At 40.3% G+C, this 16,926-nt stretch overlaps 1 protein-coding gene across 6 annotated transcripts in view; it reads right to left on the bottom strand.

Annotated features, from left to right (window-relative positions):
* Positions 1–16,926, bottom strand: part of ARHGAP32 (Rho GTPase activating protein 32) — a 307,368-nt gene that overhangs the window by 67,686 nt on the left and 222,756 nt on the right. For all 6 annotated transcript variants that reach the window (XM_062197343.1, XM_062197342.1, XM_062197341.1 and 3 more), the window contains one exon: positions 7,574–7,655. In XM_062197343.1, coding sequence (XP_062053327.1) covers positions 7,574–7,655 — 82 coding nt within the window. The remainder of the gene's footprint in view (positions 1–7,573; positions 7,656–16,926) is intronic.

Consider the following 16,926-nt stretch of genomic DNA (forward strand, 5'->3'; position numbering starts at 1 on the left):
CTCAACGATGGACAAATACATCATTGAAACAGAATAGAGTCCAGAAACAAACCTGTGTATATGTGGATACTTGATTTATGGCAAAGATAGCATTGCAGAACACCGTCAAAAGGACAGTCATTTTTTTTTTTTTAAGATTTATTTATTTGAAAGGCAGAGTTACAGAGAGGCAGAGAGAGAGAGAGAGAGAGAGAGAGAGAGAGAGAGAAGAGAGGTCTTCCATTTGCTGGTTTACTTCTCTTTCTTTCTTTCTTTCTTTCTTTATTTATTTATTTTTTTTTTTTACAGGCAGAGTGGACAGTGAGAGAGAGAGAGAGAGACAGAGAGAAAGGTCCTCCTTTGCAGTTGGTTCACTCTCCAATGGCTGTCACGGCCGGCGCGCTGCTCGCCGGCACACCGCACTGATCCAAAGCCAGGAGCCAGGTGCTTCTCCTGGTCTCCCATGGGGTGCAGGGCCCAAGCACTTGGGCCATCCTCCACTGCACTCCCGGGCCACAGCAGAGAGCTGGCCTGGAAGAGGGGCAACCGGGACAGAATCTGGCGCCCTGACCAGGACTAGAACCTGGTGTGCTGGCGCCACTAGGTGGAGGATTAGCCTATTGAGCCACGGCGCCGGCCTAAAGGACAGTCATTTCTACAAAGAGTGCCAAGTCATCCTGCTGGATATTTGAATATAAATTCTTTTTTTAAAAAATCATTGTTTTTGAATTCTTTATCAACCAGTTTGTTGATTTCTACCTGTTTGTGCTGTGTTGCTAGAATTATTATATTTCCTTGAGGGGTGTCGTGTTACCTTGTTTTTTCATGTTTATTGAACTACTACATTGGTTTTTATGCATCTGGTGGGTGAGTTCCCTCTACCCGTTTTATAGGGCAGCATCTTTCAGTAGAGCACCTTCTGCTTGGTGATGTATCCCAGGGTCCGGACTAGATGTGCTGCACTGCCTTGGTTCCAGGTGGATGCTTAGATGTAGCATCTGAGCAGCTTCTTCAGTTGTAATCAACAATGGTGTTATCTGTGAGTGTCTGTGACTTAGGCCGTAGGGTAGTGGGTGGGAAGCAACCCCTTAGGTGGGAAGGGTTCACTGGCAGCTCTAGATGTGGTACACCCAGCTGTAGGTGCGGGGCACCTATCAGTTTCCACAGGTTCTGTGAGAGCAACACCACTCCTATAGGATCAAGTGAGTGAAGGGCTATGAGCCCGGTAGCAGAGTGCGGAGTCTATCAGTGTATGAAAACAGCACAGGGACCAGGCCACCACACTGTACTCAGATTAGACAGCGGTCAGTATCTAAGGGCTGCATGGTTAGTATCACAGGGCCTCAGAGGCTGAGCTGCTCAGGGAGGTCTGCTCAGCTACCTCCCGGGGCTGAGTCAGGTGGGTGGGGCCAAACTTTTGCTTCTCAGGGCCTCCAGAACCAAGCATCTGAGAACAGACTGCTTAGTTGGCCTCAGCACCAGGTTCTCACACAAGAGATGACTGCTTCCCACTGTCCTTGGTGGGCCAAGCCACTGACGAAGGGTTGCTTGACTGCTTGTTAGGGCCACGGGTGGGTAGGCAAGGCCACTTGGCTGCTTCTCTGGGCAGACCTACTCAGGGCTTATTGAGTGGCTGATTCCTGGGACTCACAGCACGGAGGTGCGGCCTCCCAGTTGTTTCTAGGACAGCATGAGGGTGGGAGGGGCATGCTGGCAGATTCCTGACATCAACCATGGGTAATTAGGAGCCACCTGGAATTTTCCTGGACATCAGAGGGAAGCCAAGGCTGCCAGAATGTTTTCCAGCCAAACTAGGCTCAGAGCCTGTGAGGGCCAAAGGGTTGTCTAGCCAAAATTTTCACGTGTGTGTAGCATGAATAGAGACTGCCAGTCTCTTGCTTAACCCTTCTCCAACTGATTTAATTCCCTCTTGGCGTTGGGTTGGTTTTGAGTGATGGAATGATAAATGCTGTGTGTTTATAAGGTTCTTCATAAAGTCATTATGTATCTCCTTGCTCTGCAACATCTGGTCCTGCACTCACTTGCTATCTTACTTCCCAGTAGGTGGAATCCTCCTTGGCACTGTGTTGGCCACGGCTGGGGGAGGAGTCGTGGATGCAGTCTATTGGCCACCAGGCTAAGGCAGTTACAGAGGCTCAGTTTGCAGGACAGGGCCCGTGGGGCTCTGCCCAGCAGAGCTTCACCATGGCAGACCTAATGCTGGACCTGGTGCTGAGGCCAGTTAATTAATTTCCTCTCCTTTCCTCAAGAAGATGGTGTTTCTCCTCACACTGTGCTGCTTAGAGCTGGAGGAGGGCTGACACAGGCAACCCTTTCCTTCATGCCCTCTTCACAGCGTGCAATTACTGCACTAAAATCAAGCACTACAGACTCTCGTTTACCTTCCCCGGCTTTTGTAAAGGTAGACTGGTGCATGAATAGCTGTGCGAATTGGTGCTGCTGTGGGAAACTGACTAGTGGAGGATCTTACTGAGCTGCCCTTACTGATTCTTCACATCCTTGGGTGATGAGACCTCTGACAGGCAGCTGTTCTAAAATAACTTTTCCACTTTGTGATGAGCCCTTTAATAAAGCTCTTAATTTTAATTGAGCTTAATCATTAAGCTTTTCAGTTATGATTAATGCTTATATCTAACCCAAGGTCACGGAGATATTCTAATGTACTGTCTTCTAAAAGTTTTATTCCCCTTTCATATACAGATCTGATTCTCCTGGAACAGATTTGTTGTGTATGGGTATAAGGGTCAGTTTTTTTTTTTTTTTAATGTTCAGATGTCCAATTGACCCAGATCTTTGAAATGACTGTTAAATGTCACTGCCCTGTAATGCCACCTTTGCCAAAAATCAAGTATTACATACACAAAGGTTTGTTTCTTGACCCTATTCTGTTCCACTGATCTATTCATCTATCCTTGCAAATGATTCTCAATAGCAATTACAGTAAGTTTCTGAGCTTTTTGTTCTTTAACATTACCTTGCATTTTTTTTGTCTCCATTTTCACATAAATTTTAGAATCAGTTATCAGTTTCCACAAAATTCACAACGAAAGGTTGGGGCATTTGTCAGCAACTCTGCTCCCACTGGCTCTGACCTCTAATTTTCATTCCCTTAGCAGTGTGACCTCCTCTGCTCCATCAGCAGATACCCAATAAAGTGCCACATGCTGGGTTACCTCCTGAATTCACTTCTTCTGCTTCATCTTAGCTCAGTAACTGTCTACCGCCAATAGCCCTCCAGGGCTTTTATATATATAAAATGTATATATTCTATATATTTGAATGTATCTGTCCAACTTTTCTAACTGTTCTCAGAGGGATGTTCCCACTTCTCCTTTTCTTCCCCTTACCCCCCTCCTCTCTTTTTCTTTCTTTATGGTGAAAAAGGTAGGTAAGATGGAAAGATGGAGAACTCTAGCATGGATATCATAAAAAAGTAATGTTGAAACTAGCAATGAAAATTATATAATGAGAGTTGAAGAACTGTCTAGATGGCCTAAAAAGAAGAAGGCCCATAGCAGACGGAAGACTCCCTGCACTTGAAGATAGCTCAAAGTGTCTAAACTGAAAAGAGAAAGAAAGAATAAAGAGAAATCAAAATGAAAGGTCTTGAGACTGTAACTGATGTGTAAAGGGTAAGACAGAGAACAGCACAAAAATAAATACTTTAAGAGATAATAGCTGAGAACACCTTGCATTTGAGCAAGATATCAATTAACCGATAACAAATAAACTCCAGGCATAGTAAATATAAAGGAAACATGTGCTTTCCCATTCTCCATTAAGATTCATTTTCAATTAAATTTGTACACAGAAGACCAACTCTATATTAAGTAAAGATCTCAACAGTTTGCACCACACACACACACACAAAACTGTTTGAGAACTAGTTTTACAGTTAACTCTCAATACAACTCATTAAGGACAGAAGTCCTGCATGTGGAGTAAGTGCACAGTGACTCCTGTTGTTAATTTAACAATTAACACTCTGATGTATGATGTCAGCGACCACCTGAGGCTCTTGACATGAACTGCCTAGGCCATGGAAGCCTTTGGAGTCCACCCTCTGTCAGTGTTTGGACAAGGCCATGTACAAAATGGAAGTTCTCTCCTCCCTTTAGAGTAGAGTGCATCCTTCTTTGTTGGCCACTTCTTTCCCCTGGGGTCTCAACACAGAGATCCTTCATGTCGAACATCTTGTGTCACAGTGTCTTGGTTTTGGGACAAGCTTCCCCTGTCTTCCTCTTCTCTTCTCCAACTCTCATTGTCTTTTCCTTAAGGCTCCGTGGATATTTGCTAACTTGGTCAGGACATGGTGACTCACTTATTTTTGTATACACAAATAATTGAACATATTGAGAATATAAAGAACAGTTTCAAAAGAAAAAATTTTCCTATTACCCTTGTTGTATAATGATATAGAGAACTTTAAATTTTGCTTCAAACTATAGCTGCATCTTTTAGATTTGGCATCTAACACTGACAGATGGCAATGTTAAAAATAAATAGAACACTCAAGTTGTTTATACTGTAGGCAAAGACAGTTTTAAAGTGTGAAACAAGTCCAAGTATGACAGAATTCATATCATCCTTTTTAAAATGTATCAAGAATGCACATTTCCCTATTCCAACTCTGTGATGCTACCCATAAACGATAAAATATTAGCTTTTGAAAGTATGCTTGTTTTTTATATGTCATTAGTAACTAAGAATTAATAATGCCACACAGGTCAAGGAATACAAACTGTTTTCCAGAGTTACCAGTAAGTGATCAACCTTATCACCAAAGGAAGCATCACTTTCCCATTCAAAACATGAGAAAATATTTGATTGATATAGTTTATTTTAATGCCAATATTAAGCTAATTTTTAAAAACTCAGCTCGCAGTACACCTCTGAGTCAAAATTTTCAAGGATGTTTTAATGATTAATAAAAGGCAAGTTTCCACAACAGAAGAATGGGTAAAAATAATGCACAAAAAATCACAATACATTTTTAATGCCAAATTTTAGTAACTTCAAAATAGTGACTATAAAAACAACTCAATTATTTCAGTAAAGAAATAAAGCCTTTGAAAGAAATCTAATACTCTTTTCATGACAACAGTCAACAAATGACAGAGATAGAAAGGCACTTCCTGAACCTGATAAAGAGCATCTATGAACCCCACTGCCAACATCGTAATCAGTGGTGAGAGACTGCATGTTTTCCACTAGGTTCAGGATCAAGGCAAGGATGCCTGCTCTTGAGACTTCTGTTCATTAATTTATTAGGTGTTTGCACCTGGGCAAAACTGGGTAAGGAAAAAGAGCAAAAGGTATCAACACAGGAAAGGAAGAATTAAAAGGATCTCTATTTGTAGATGACATGATCTTATATATAGAAAATCCCTAGGAATCCACTAAAATCGACTAGAACTAATAAACAGTTTAGCAGAGTTTCAGGATACAAGATCAACACACAAAAATTGTATTTCTACACTCTTGGAATGAAGAAAATGAAATGAAGAAAATAACATCTATAATAACATCAAAAAACTGAATACTTAAAGATAAATCTAACAAAATATACACAAAAGTTATACTATGAAAACTGTGAAACAAGAAAAGAAAATTAAAGAATATCTAAATAAATGGGAAAAGATCCCATGCTCAAGGATTGGAAAGCTTAATACTGTTGAGATAATGCTTCCCAAATTGAGCTACAGATTCAATATAATCCCTACCAGAACCCCAACTGGCTTTTTTGTAGAAACTGACAAATTGTTTCTAAAATTCCTAAGGAACAATAAAAGACCCACAAAAGCCAAATCAACCATTAAAGAACTTTAAAGTAGGAATAAACACACATCCTAACTACAAAACTTACTACAAAGCAACAGCCGTCAAGAAGGGGTAGTACCGGCATAGGACATACAAATCAGAGTTCAGAAAGAAGCTCATGTGTCAAAGGCAAGCCAGGAGGCAGGCACTCTCCCACAAGGGTGGCAGGAGCCCAGTTCCTGAGTCATCACCTCTGCCTCCCAGAGGCTGCCTCGCTGGGGAGCTGGAGCTGGAGCCGGAGCTGGGAACTGAACCTACACATGACGCTGCGGGACGTGGCCATCTTCACTGCAAGGTTCCCCGAAGTCATGCAAACATTTCAAGTCCAAAGTCTTATGTGAATGGTCAGTAGATAACTTACTATGTTAATCGGTGGATTAAAAGTGGAGGCTTGGACCAATCCTGGTATCTGGGGGGTGTGCCCTGTGAGAGGTCCTTAGGTCACTGCCCTCAGAAGGGTTGGTTGTAAAAGCTGAGTGTGCTCCCTTCCGCTCTCTGCTCCCGGCTCGCCCTGTGATCAGTCCTCTGCACATGCCCTGCTATTGCCAACCTCCACAACCATTGGACACCAGGCTAACAGGGACTGCTCAATCTGCAACCACATGAACACTAGAATCGTAACAATCACTAATGAACATTTACTGAGCAAGTACCTACTAAGGAAGTTTTTTTGAAAAGTTTACCTAAAGAAGGATAAAACTGCCTGGAAAAACACTGAGAAGCCCAGCTGAAGTGGAACAGCAGAGAACATTGTTTTGAAGTATTTTCTCTACTAAGCAATAAAGTTAGTTTGTCTAAAGTAAACAAATTCCTATGACAACAACTACAGCAATGCTCCCCTAATGGCAACGAAGAAATAAGCTTTAAAAGGGGTTACTACCTTTCACCTTTACATAAATACTATATGCAAAGACTGTTTGATGTGTGCTTTGGGAGTAGATGTACAAATACACTAAATAATGAAAGAATAAACTTTTTCCTTCATAACTCTTACAAACAATTCCTAAACATAGAAGATACTTTGAAGAAATAGCTCAAATAAATCCTGAGGCCCAGAAAATATTTTTCTTTTATTGGTAGGAGGCAAAGGGCATAAGAAACATAACTAGAAAATGTAAATTTCATTCCTTCCTCTTAATCTTTGCTTTCATTTTATTCTTTAAAAATTTGTATCAGATCAAAAAGTTCCAAAGTAGGTATTCTATGGACTCCTAACTAACCAGATTAAATTACCTCCAATAAGTATAGAAATTCCAATTTTCTTTAGTTTTATCCCCTCTAAAACTGCTTTACTTATTTGTAAAATATGCAATACTATGTACTATATGTACGCATGTGAAATGCTGCTTAAGACAGTTTGGATGTTCACAGGCACTGATAAAATATATATTCCCTTCATCTATTAATTTCTAATTAATCATACCATCACTATGTTAGTTCTCTAGACCTATTATATTTTTAATCATTTATTCATCAATAAGCTACATTCCTACTGAGTAATTAGGAAAGCAAACAACAAAGCTTATTGTAGAGCACAGTTTTAAAATTTTTCTAAAACTACAAATGCATGTAAACCCTCGTGAAATGAACAACACAGACATAAGAATACATTTTAAAATTAAAATGATATAAAATTAACAATGCTCATTTTATGTCAATAAATGCAAGGAATAATAACAACAAGTTACCTACTTGAAGGGAGATCTTGGAGCAGTTGGTAAAGTAACCACACTAATAAAAAAAGTGTACTCACCTGGTTTTGGCACTGAGTTGGTCACTGACTGGGGAACTTTCTGGTTAATTAACTCAACACAGTGTCCAGGGAAGAGTCCCACCTAAAGAAAAGCACAGAGAGAGGATTCTAAACCAGCAGACGAACCAGTATGTGAACACTGCCAATTCAATTCCAGTAATGTACTCCACAGTCCCTCCCAAATGATTGTCTTATTCCAAGACTCTAAATAACAGATGATGCCAATTACACAAACAAATAATAAAACAATCTGTTGCTATGAGTATATAGAGTTATGCGAGTACTCCGTCCAAATAGCTGTCAGCTTGTTTTAGTTTTAAATTTTCCAAACTTCTTTTAACAGCAGATAAAATAGTTAGGCTGACTACAATCTATGCAATCAATAGGTAATATTTTTATCACTTAATAAATCACTTTGCTGAAACCTCCATCAACTGTCACCAATTTACTATATTTATTGTCTTCTTTATGATTTTTTAAATATTTATGTATTTATTTGAAGGGCAGAGTTACATTAAGAGGGGCAGAGAGAGAGAGAGAGAGAGAGGTCTTCCATCTACTGGTTCACTCCCCAAATGACCATAATGCTCGGAGCTGCGCCCATCCAAAGTCAGTAGCCAGGAGCTTCTTCCGGTTCTCCGATGCAGGTGCAGGGGCCCAAGCACTCGGGCCATCCTCCACTGCTTTGCCAGGCCATTAGCAGGGAGCTGGATTGGAAGCGGAGCAGCTGGGACTCTACTCAGCACCCATACAGGATGTTGGCGCCACAGGTGGACAGCTTTACCCACTATGCCAGGGCACCCTGCCCCCTTTATGATTTTTTAAAACCTCAACTTGAAATGTTTGTGTGAATTTTTTCTTCCTTCTCTCACAGGTTTCATTAAAAAAATAACGACTAGTATAAATTTCTAAGACAATCAATCATTCAAAATTCAGCTATTCACTGCTGTTAGAGAGCCAGGGAAAGAAAGGGGAAGAAAACAGCCTGCCTCAGCAGTGGAGAGACTCTGGTGTTGAAGACAACACCTCACTGACCTTGTGAAAGAACTGTGACAAGTGGTATTTAGAAACACACTGAGCTCAGATCACCGAGAGAGACTGTATACGTACACAGAGTGGAAATCATACAGAGATAAACATTCTGGAAACAAAAGTAAAAAGGAAATCTTTACCAATATTTATAGATGTTTCCTGAGATAGGAATATGAATGGGCTGCCACACAGCAGATGTTAGAACTGAAACATGCAAACTCCATCACTCTGTGTAGCCCTGTGCTGACAGGCTCGGGGAAGAGCGGAACAGTCTTCCAAGAGTATGACTCATCATGAAGTTGGGAGCTGTAAAATTTCCATCTGTGTGGAACTGCTTTCATAAACTCATTTGCTGTATTCTTATTTCAAATTCTGGATCAATATTCTATGATAGTTCTTAAAACTATGAAGACATAACCAGTTATTTTGAGCTGAAAAGACATTAACAAATTACCAGCTTGGTTAGAAAGATCTGAATTTGGTATTCTTAAAAGCCAGTATGTATTTTCTTCCAAAATGTGGTTTAAGTATTTGTTTTATGGGTAAAATTCCATAAACAAATTCTACCCAACATCCAATTTCACTAAACAAATGGAAATTCTTCCAAGATTGCTGGAACCAGGTAAAAATTGACTTGAAGAATCCTTCTCATCCTCTCTTACAAAAGTTGGTGGTCATAGAGAGTATGCGGGGCACCAGCTAACACAGCAGCCTCAGGAACAAGGCATTTGGGTTCAATCCCGAGTCTGTCACTCACTAGATCAGGTGTGCAACACACCCTCGGCGTTTCACATTCTTCACCTATATCACACAGCTGCTATGAGAATTACATGGACAGCCTAAGTAAAATGTATATCGTAAGTGCTCATAAAATGTTATGTGGTATTATCCCAGTATGTTGGCTACCAGAAAACCTAGAGGGCTCTCACCCCTTCATCACATGACATATATGAAACATAACATGTATGACATGTAACACTCAAATCTCCTCCCTCTCAAATATAATTCTTTCCATAAAATAATTCATTTCAATATACAAACATCTGCAAATTGTCAGAGGAAAAAACAGGTTCTAAACTTGGCTCACTTACTCATTTACTAGGCTCCGTAACTACAGCAAACTGCTTAATATCTCGTCTAATCTCCATTTCCTAATTTGCAATGTTAGGGGTAACACGACCTATACTACAAGAGTTTGCATGGAAGCATTCAGCCTAGATTCTACTCAAATTAGCTCTCATCAACTAAAAACTAGTTTTCCACCCCTTCTTTACAAAGAACAAAACCTAATGAGCTTTCAGGGAGCCACACTATATATGTTAGTTACATAGTCTCTTAATTTCATCTCAATGCATTAAATTTAGGTATACATGGGAACTGCTGTTGTATAATATGTAGACATCTGTAGTAGGCTCACCTAACACCTAATTTTAATCATTTTATTGTAACATGCAATATTATTAAATACTAGTCAAACCAAATAGCCAGTTTCCCAGACCCCTTCCCCTCAGGTGAAGCCAAGGCAAATATAAACACCGCTCTGCTGCTAGCATTGTGTCTCCCGCTTTCAGCTGCAAGTTCAAGTGCCTTGACTGAATCTGTAGTAGCCATCATTTGATCTTAAATGGAAGGTCAGGAGAGTCTTAAATATTTTTGCCCAGCATCATTTAACTACTAACTCAACACCAACAATCAGGTACCCTTTTTGTTCACTTTCTTGAAGTCAAAAGAATTCTTAACAGTCAAGGGGTCTTTTACTTAAAAGAGTCAGTACAGGGAAAATATTTTGTCTAGAAATTGTTTAAGCTGTCCACAGTGGAATACCTAGGATTGAGTTCTGGCTCAGCTCCCAATTCCAGCTTCTGGCAAATATATACCCCTATGAGATAACAGAAGACAGTTCAAGCAGTTGGATCCCAGCCACTCATGTTGAAGACCTGAATTTAGTTTTCAGCTCCTGGCTTCAACATGGCCTTGCTCTAGTCATTGTGGGCATAGGAGGGGTGAGCCAACAGATAGAAGTTATCTGCCTGTCTGTCTCTCTTCTGTGCCTCTCAAATAAATACATATTAAACCTGTGAAATGTAAACAAGTTCTATATTCTTATCAGCAAGTCTGCATCATGAAAAAAAAACCCATGTTCTGCTGAAGATGTACAAGAATGTAACTGATTCTAAAAATGGTTAAAGAACATTTAAATTTTTCTGATAAATATTCAACCTAGTATTTCACCAGACTAAAACAATTTTAACAAAATGGCAATGGTAAAATTAAGAATTTTGGCAAAATAATCTATTAACTGTGTCACTCTGTTTCATTTTATTTTTTTCTGCAGCAGTGACAATTGCTAAAACTTTTACGTTATATGGCTTGAAAGGGAGACGGGAACTAAGAACACACAGGGGTCAAGATTAGATTCAACTCCAGGAAAAATATGGAAGAGCAAGAAGAGACCAGCATCTAGGACATGGTAGTAGAGAAGTGGGTAGTAAGAATACAGTAATTTAATGAAAAGAACAATGTAGAGAAAAGGCTGGAGCAGGTTAGGATGGGCTTAGTGGAACAGGAGAGGAGCCATGCTTTGGTAGTTTTTCCCTCAAGCCTTTGAAAAAAAGCGAGGAGAAGCCAAAATTGCTATGTGCTTTTCCATGTGGAAAAGGCCTTGCTTGAAGTACTCCGCAGTGTTCGTGGTATAAACGCTACCACCATGGCTGGTTTCAAGGTACCAACACTGACACCACTGAACACAGAATTGCAAAAAGATGCTGAGTAGCATTCTGCTAAGAAGTATTTATACCATACAGATACACTATATGGAAAGAACCTTGAGAGCACAGATAATATAAAAATGTAGTAAAATAATCACAAGAAAGGTTTATTACCTTTGATTTTAACATAATTCATTTAAGTATAAATTTACATATTTCAATCTTATAATTAATGGTTGTGTTTAATACTGTCCTGGAGAAGGTGTTTGGTATAGTGGTGAAAATGCCCCTTGAATATCTGCACCCCAAACCAGAGTGCCCAGGTTCCACCTCCAATTTCAGCTTCCTGCTAACGAACACAACAGGAGGCAGCGGTGATGGCTCAAGTAGTCTGATCTCTACCATCCACTTGGAAGACTGGTTCATAGCCCCCAGCTTTGACCTGGCAAAACTCCAGTTCTGGCAAGTTTTGGGAGTGAGCCAGATCTGTCTGTCTCTGTCTATCCCTCTTTATCTGCCTTTCAAATAACTAATCTTTTTTTTTTTTTTCAATAAAACCCCTGTCTTATGAAATTCACAGAGATTTCACAAGGGGCTCCAGCTCACACTCTTCTCTCTGCTGACACTTGCTTCTGTGCCTGTCCACCTTGAGTAGCTCTTGGGAACTGACTTCCCACAGCAAGGCAAGAACGTGGCTCACCCTATAACTCTCATAGAGTAACAGGTGACTTATAGGGAACAGATTGCAATCTGGTTCTTCTGAGCTTCTACCTGAGGATACTCAAAATAAAAAGAAAATCAAGTTTAGCTTACACAATGAGTTACTAAAAAATATTCTGGTGCAACTCACAGGGAACATTAGAGAGGAAACTACTAAGTGTGAAACTTTGGTAACAGCAAGAATGGAATGGAACTACTGGCTAACAATGGGGTCTAATCCCAATTATAGTCTCTGTGTGCCAACCAACCAAATTCTAAAAAGGAATTTCAATAAGTATATGCTTATTAATGACTTTTTCAAACTTCCTATTCTAATATTTAATTTATAGCTGGTGAAACTTTAGGTAGGTCAGTGTAACAAAACATACTTCTAGGGGCCAGTGCTGTGGCATAGCAGGTAAAGCCATAGCCGTCAGTGCTGACATCCCATATGGGTACTAGTTCGAGTCCCAGCTGCTCCACTTCCGATCCAGCTCTCTGCTATGGCCTGGGAAAGCAGTAGAAGGCGGCCCAAGCCCTTGGGCCCCTGCACCCACATAGGAGACCAGGAAGAAGCTCCTGGCTCCTGGCTTCAGATTGGCCCAGCTCCAGCTGTTGCCACCAATTGCGGTGCGAACCAGTGGATACAAGACCTCTTTCTCTTTGCCTCTCCTTCTCTCTGTGTGTAACTCTGACTTTCAAATAAATAAATAAATCTTTTTTTAAAAAAATACTTCTATTATACTACTGAAGTTAAAATACAGTAGTTAGGGGCCAGCATTGTGGTACAGAGGGTTAAGCCGCTGGCTGTGACACCAGCATCCCATATGAAGGCCAGTTCAAGCCCCAGCTTCTCTACTTCTAATCCAGTACCCTGCGAATGCACCTGAGAAAGCAGAGGATAATGGCTTGAGGACTTAGGACCCTGCTAGCAATGTGAAAGACCCATATGGAGTTTCAGCTTCCTGACTTAGGCTTAGCCCAGCCCCAGCCATTGCAGCCATCTGGGGAATCAACCAGCAGATGGAAGACCTGCCTCTCCCTCCCTCTCCTCCTCTCTCTCAAATAAATATATCTTTTTAAAATTCCATATTTAATTGTCATAAAGAAAGGGTATAAGGCTTTAGAATATGAAGAATGATTTCCCTAAATCATTTTGTAAATTATTTCCATGAAACTAAATGTTTAAGTATCACTTGAAAGGACATATCTGGTATCATAACCTACGAGAAGACAGACAGCAAATTATCAAATAACATCTGTTTATGAAACTAAAATGACACCAAAAAATAAAGAAAATAAGTTAAGAAAATTCACATGTTTCTGTGATCCAAAGAGAAAAAAACTACAAAATTGTGTTCTGTTCCTGGCTATACCATGTATTTACTGTCTGCAAAGCAGAACAATTTACCTAAATTCATTCATCTTTGTATTTGTATAATTTTTAAAAGATAGTTTAAAACCAGATGATCCACTATCATCTTTTCTACTACAGAAATCCAAGATTCATGTAAGTAGACAAGTAGAAGCCACTACTATTCGTAGATCTCTGCTATGGTCTGTTCTTCTCCCAGAGTGCCTAGGTTTCCCTAAGCTCTACATTCAGCAACAGGGTAACAATGAGCTGCTTGTTTAGCCCATTAGCCTTAGTTTCCTCATCTGTAAAATGAGTAAAAACCGTACCTTTAGAAAGCTGCCTGAATTAAAGGCAAATGCACACCTAAGAACACACAGGAAGTATCAGCAACTATTATTTGTAGAACCCCATACTCCCTCTTCTCTTGAAATTGTGTAACATTACAAATGAAAATTTACAGTCCATTATTTCCCATTGTTTAACTGCAGAGAAAGATTTTGTGGTATGAAAAAGTACAGCTTTGGCTTCCTGGATATTAGAAGAAGGTGACAATATTTATGTAAATGGGTAGGTAAATTGCCTGAAATTATAAGGGAGAAGGTTTCTAAATATCAGCCCCCCCCCCCCTTTTTTTTGACAGGCAGAGTTAGACAGTGAGAGAGAGAGAGACAGAGGGAAAGGTCTTCCTTTTTCCGTTGGTTCACCCCCCAAGTGGCCGCTACGGCTGGCGTGCTGCACCGATCCAAAGCCAGGAGCCAGGTGCTTTCTCCTGGTCTCCCATGTGGGTGCAGGGTCCAAGCACTTGGGCCATCCTCCACTGCCTTCCCTGGCCACAGCAGAGAGTTGGACTGGAAGAGGAGCAACCGGGACAGAACTGGTGCCCTGACCGGGACTAGAAACCGGGGTGCCGGCGCCGCAGGCGGAGGATTAGCCTAGTGAGCCGCGGTGCCGGCCAATATCAGCCCTTTAAAACAAAGATGACTTTTCTGAAAGTAAGTTATACAGAACCACATTAAACTCTTGAGATTAGGGAGGTTTTATTGTCTCAAAATCACTTCTCTAATATTTATGCACAAAAAACATTCCCAGTTAACTCTAAAAATAGTGGATCTTGTTGATCATCCTGTGAAGAGCTAAGAGAATATGAGTTGAACAAAATCCTGTCAATCTCTAAAGGAGATTTTTATTTTATTTGACAGGTAGAATTAGACAGTGAGAGAGAGAGACAGAGAGAAAGGTCTTCCTTCCGTTGGTTCACCCCTCAGTGGCCGCTGCGGCCAGTGCTGCACCGAGCCAAAGCCAGGAGCCAGGTACTTCCTCTAAAGGCGATTTTATCCATTAGATTAACTATATTCTAAATGTGTTTTAAGGAGTATTTTCAGGGAGAAGGAGTAGGAACACTTAATAAACTATGTTTAACTGGTCCTTTACCTATGCATGGTAATCATGAAGAACAGTAAAATGCAAACTCCTGCTCCATCCCCTGAGCTTCTAATGACATCCAGTTTTAACAAGTTTCTCAGGACACCATGTTGTACCAACCCCCAGATAAAACTCTAAGAAACACTGCACCATACAAATAATCTCAGAGATATTAGCAGGTCATATGGTGCTGTACCTTTTACCTTAGGAAAAACGGCACTAGGAGGCCTCACCTCACATTTCCAAAAACAGTCTACAGACAGGAAGACAAATTTGACAAGTGAGACTGCTTAGTTTCAAAATGAAGACAAAAAGAATTGTTTTTTTTTTTTCATTCGTTTGCTTTTTCTGAGGTCCCCATTATGATGAAATACCTCAGAAAACGAAAGATTCAATGTCTAAGACAGACAAAAAATACAGACTTCAACAGTAGCTAATATAGCTTCACACTTCCTACTCCCAGAAGTTTTAGAAAAGAAAGACCGTCACTGTAGAATTTAAACACAGGGGTGAACTGGTTCTGTTCCCATGGCAGCAGTGTGGGCAGGATTAGCACAAAACATTGACTAAAACTTGGCAAAGGCTAGTCATCACCAACACTAGCTGACTAGCAGAGTTTACCAACAGCACACACACAAAACAACACAGTCAGTTTCACATCTCCCCACACGCACTGAATTGGAATTTGGGAGCTTAAGCCCTAGGACTGATTATTTCTAGCACACTTCACTGGTTATTCTTTATAGACACTAAATATAAGAATCAATGACAAAGAGCGGTAGAGAGAATTATTAGTAACAGGAACTGATGGAGGTAGTAGAGCATTCTAAGTGTATTCAGTAAATGCTATTCCTTGGACCAATGTCATTTATACATTGAGACAAAAACGCAATGCCACTAAAAATCTACTAGACTGGCTAATTTTTTTAAAAAAAAAAACTGTCAATTATCAAATTATTAAATGCTGACAAGGAAATGCCATAGCCTCCTGGAAGACATACTCTTGACAGTATGATTCAGGTAGCATGCTCCTTCATATTTACCCAAAGGAGCTGCAAACTCATGTCCACACGAAAACCTGCATCTGGGCGTTTACAGAGGCTCTACATGTGAGGTTTTACTCTAGAGGCCAAAAAACATGGAAGCAATTGGGATTTCCTCCAGAAGGTGAATGGACAAATAAACCATGGTGCATCCATCCTGAATATTAGATAATGACTTTTTTAAAAAGGAGCTATGGAGCCTTGAGAACACATCACAGAATCTTGAATGTATCTTACTACGTAAAATAAGCCAATGCGGGAAAAAAAAAAAAAAAAAAAAAAAAAAGAAGCCAATGAAAAAGGCTACATGCTTTTGATTCCAACTACATGATGTTTTGGAAAAGGCAAAAGTATGGAGACAGTAGTAGGTCAGTGGTTGTCAGGGGCCAGGGGAGGAGAAAATGAATTGGTAAAGCATAGGTGATTTTTTAGGGTGCTGAAAATTATTTTATTAATATGGGTCCTACATGTCATGATGCATTTGTCAACACCCACAGAATGTATAATACCAATAGTAAACCCCAATCTAAATAGCAGACTATATTAATAACAGTATATCAATACTGATTCATTAATCAGAACAAAAAGGCCAAAACCTGTTTCAATGGCCATGAGGTAGAATTTGCGACCGTATTTCTGTCTATGGGATTCAGGCCAAGGTGTTCCTCACACTGCTCTTCTAGCCACAGTGCTTGCTGTGTGCTCCAGGCAGACTCAGCAAACAGCATTTCTGCAGCCTCTATGACAAAGCAAGATGTCAGGAAGAGGGAAAATTGTCTATGTTTCACATAGCTGTATGATATGAAACTGTGAACTCTCTGCTCAACTATTCTTTCCACCTAAAACTGTAGTAAAAACCATGGCTTTTAAAAAATAATAATAAATTAAAGTCACAACACAACAATTGCATGGTACCAGTTCACAGCAACAAAGAGTCTCCACGCTGAAGCCTATACCCTGCTGTGTCCTGACAGCTTGCCAAAAGGAGTCAGCAACACACCTGGGACCCTGAGCAAGAAAGAAAACACAGTCCACGTGCATCTCATAAGCATGTCAAGCTGAGCAGGGCTCCCGTGGCGCTGGCTACCACAC

The sequence above is a fragment of the Lepus europaeus genome, chromosome 7, assembly GCF_033115175.1.
Source record: "Lepus europaeus isolate LE1 chromosome 7, mLepTim1.pri, whole genome shotgun sequence".
NCBI lineage: Eukaryota > Metazoa > Chordata > Mammalia > Lagomorpha > Leporidae > Lepus > Lepus europaeus.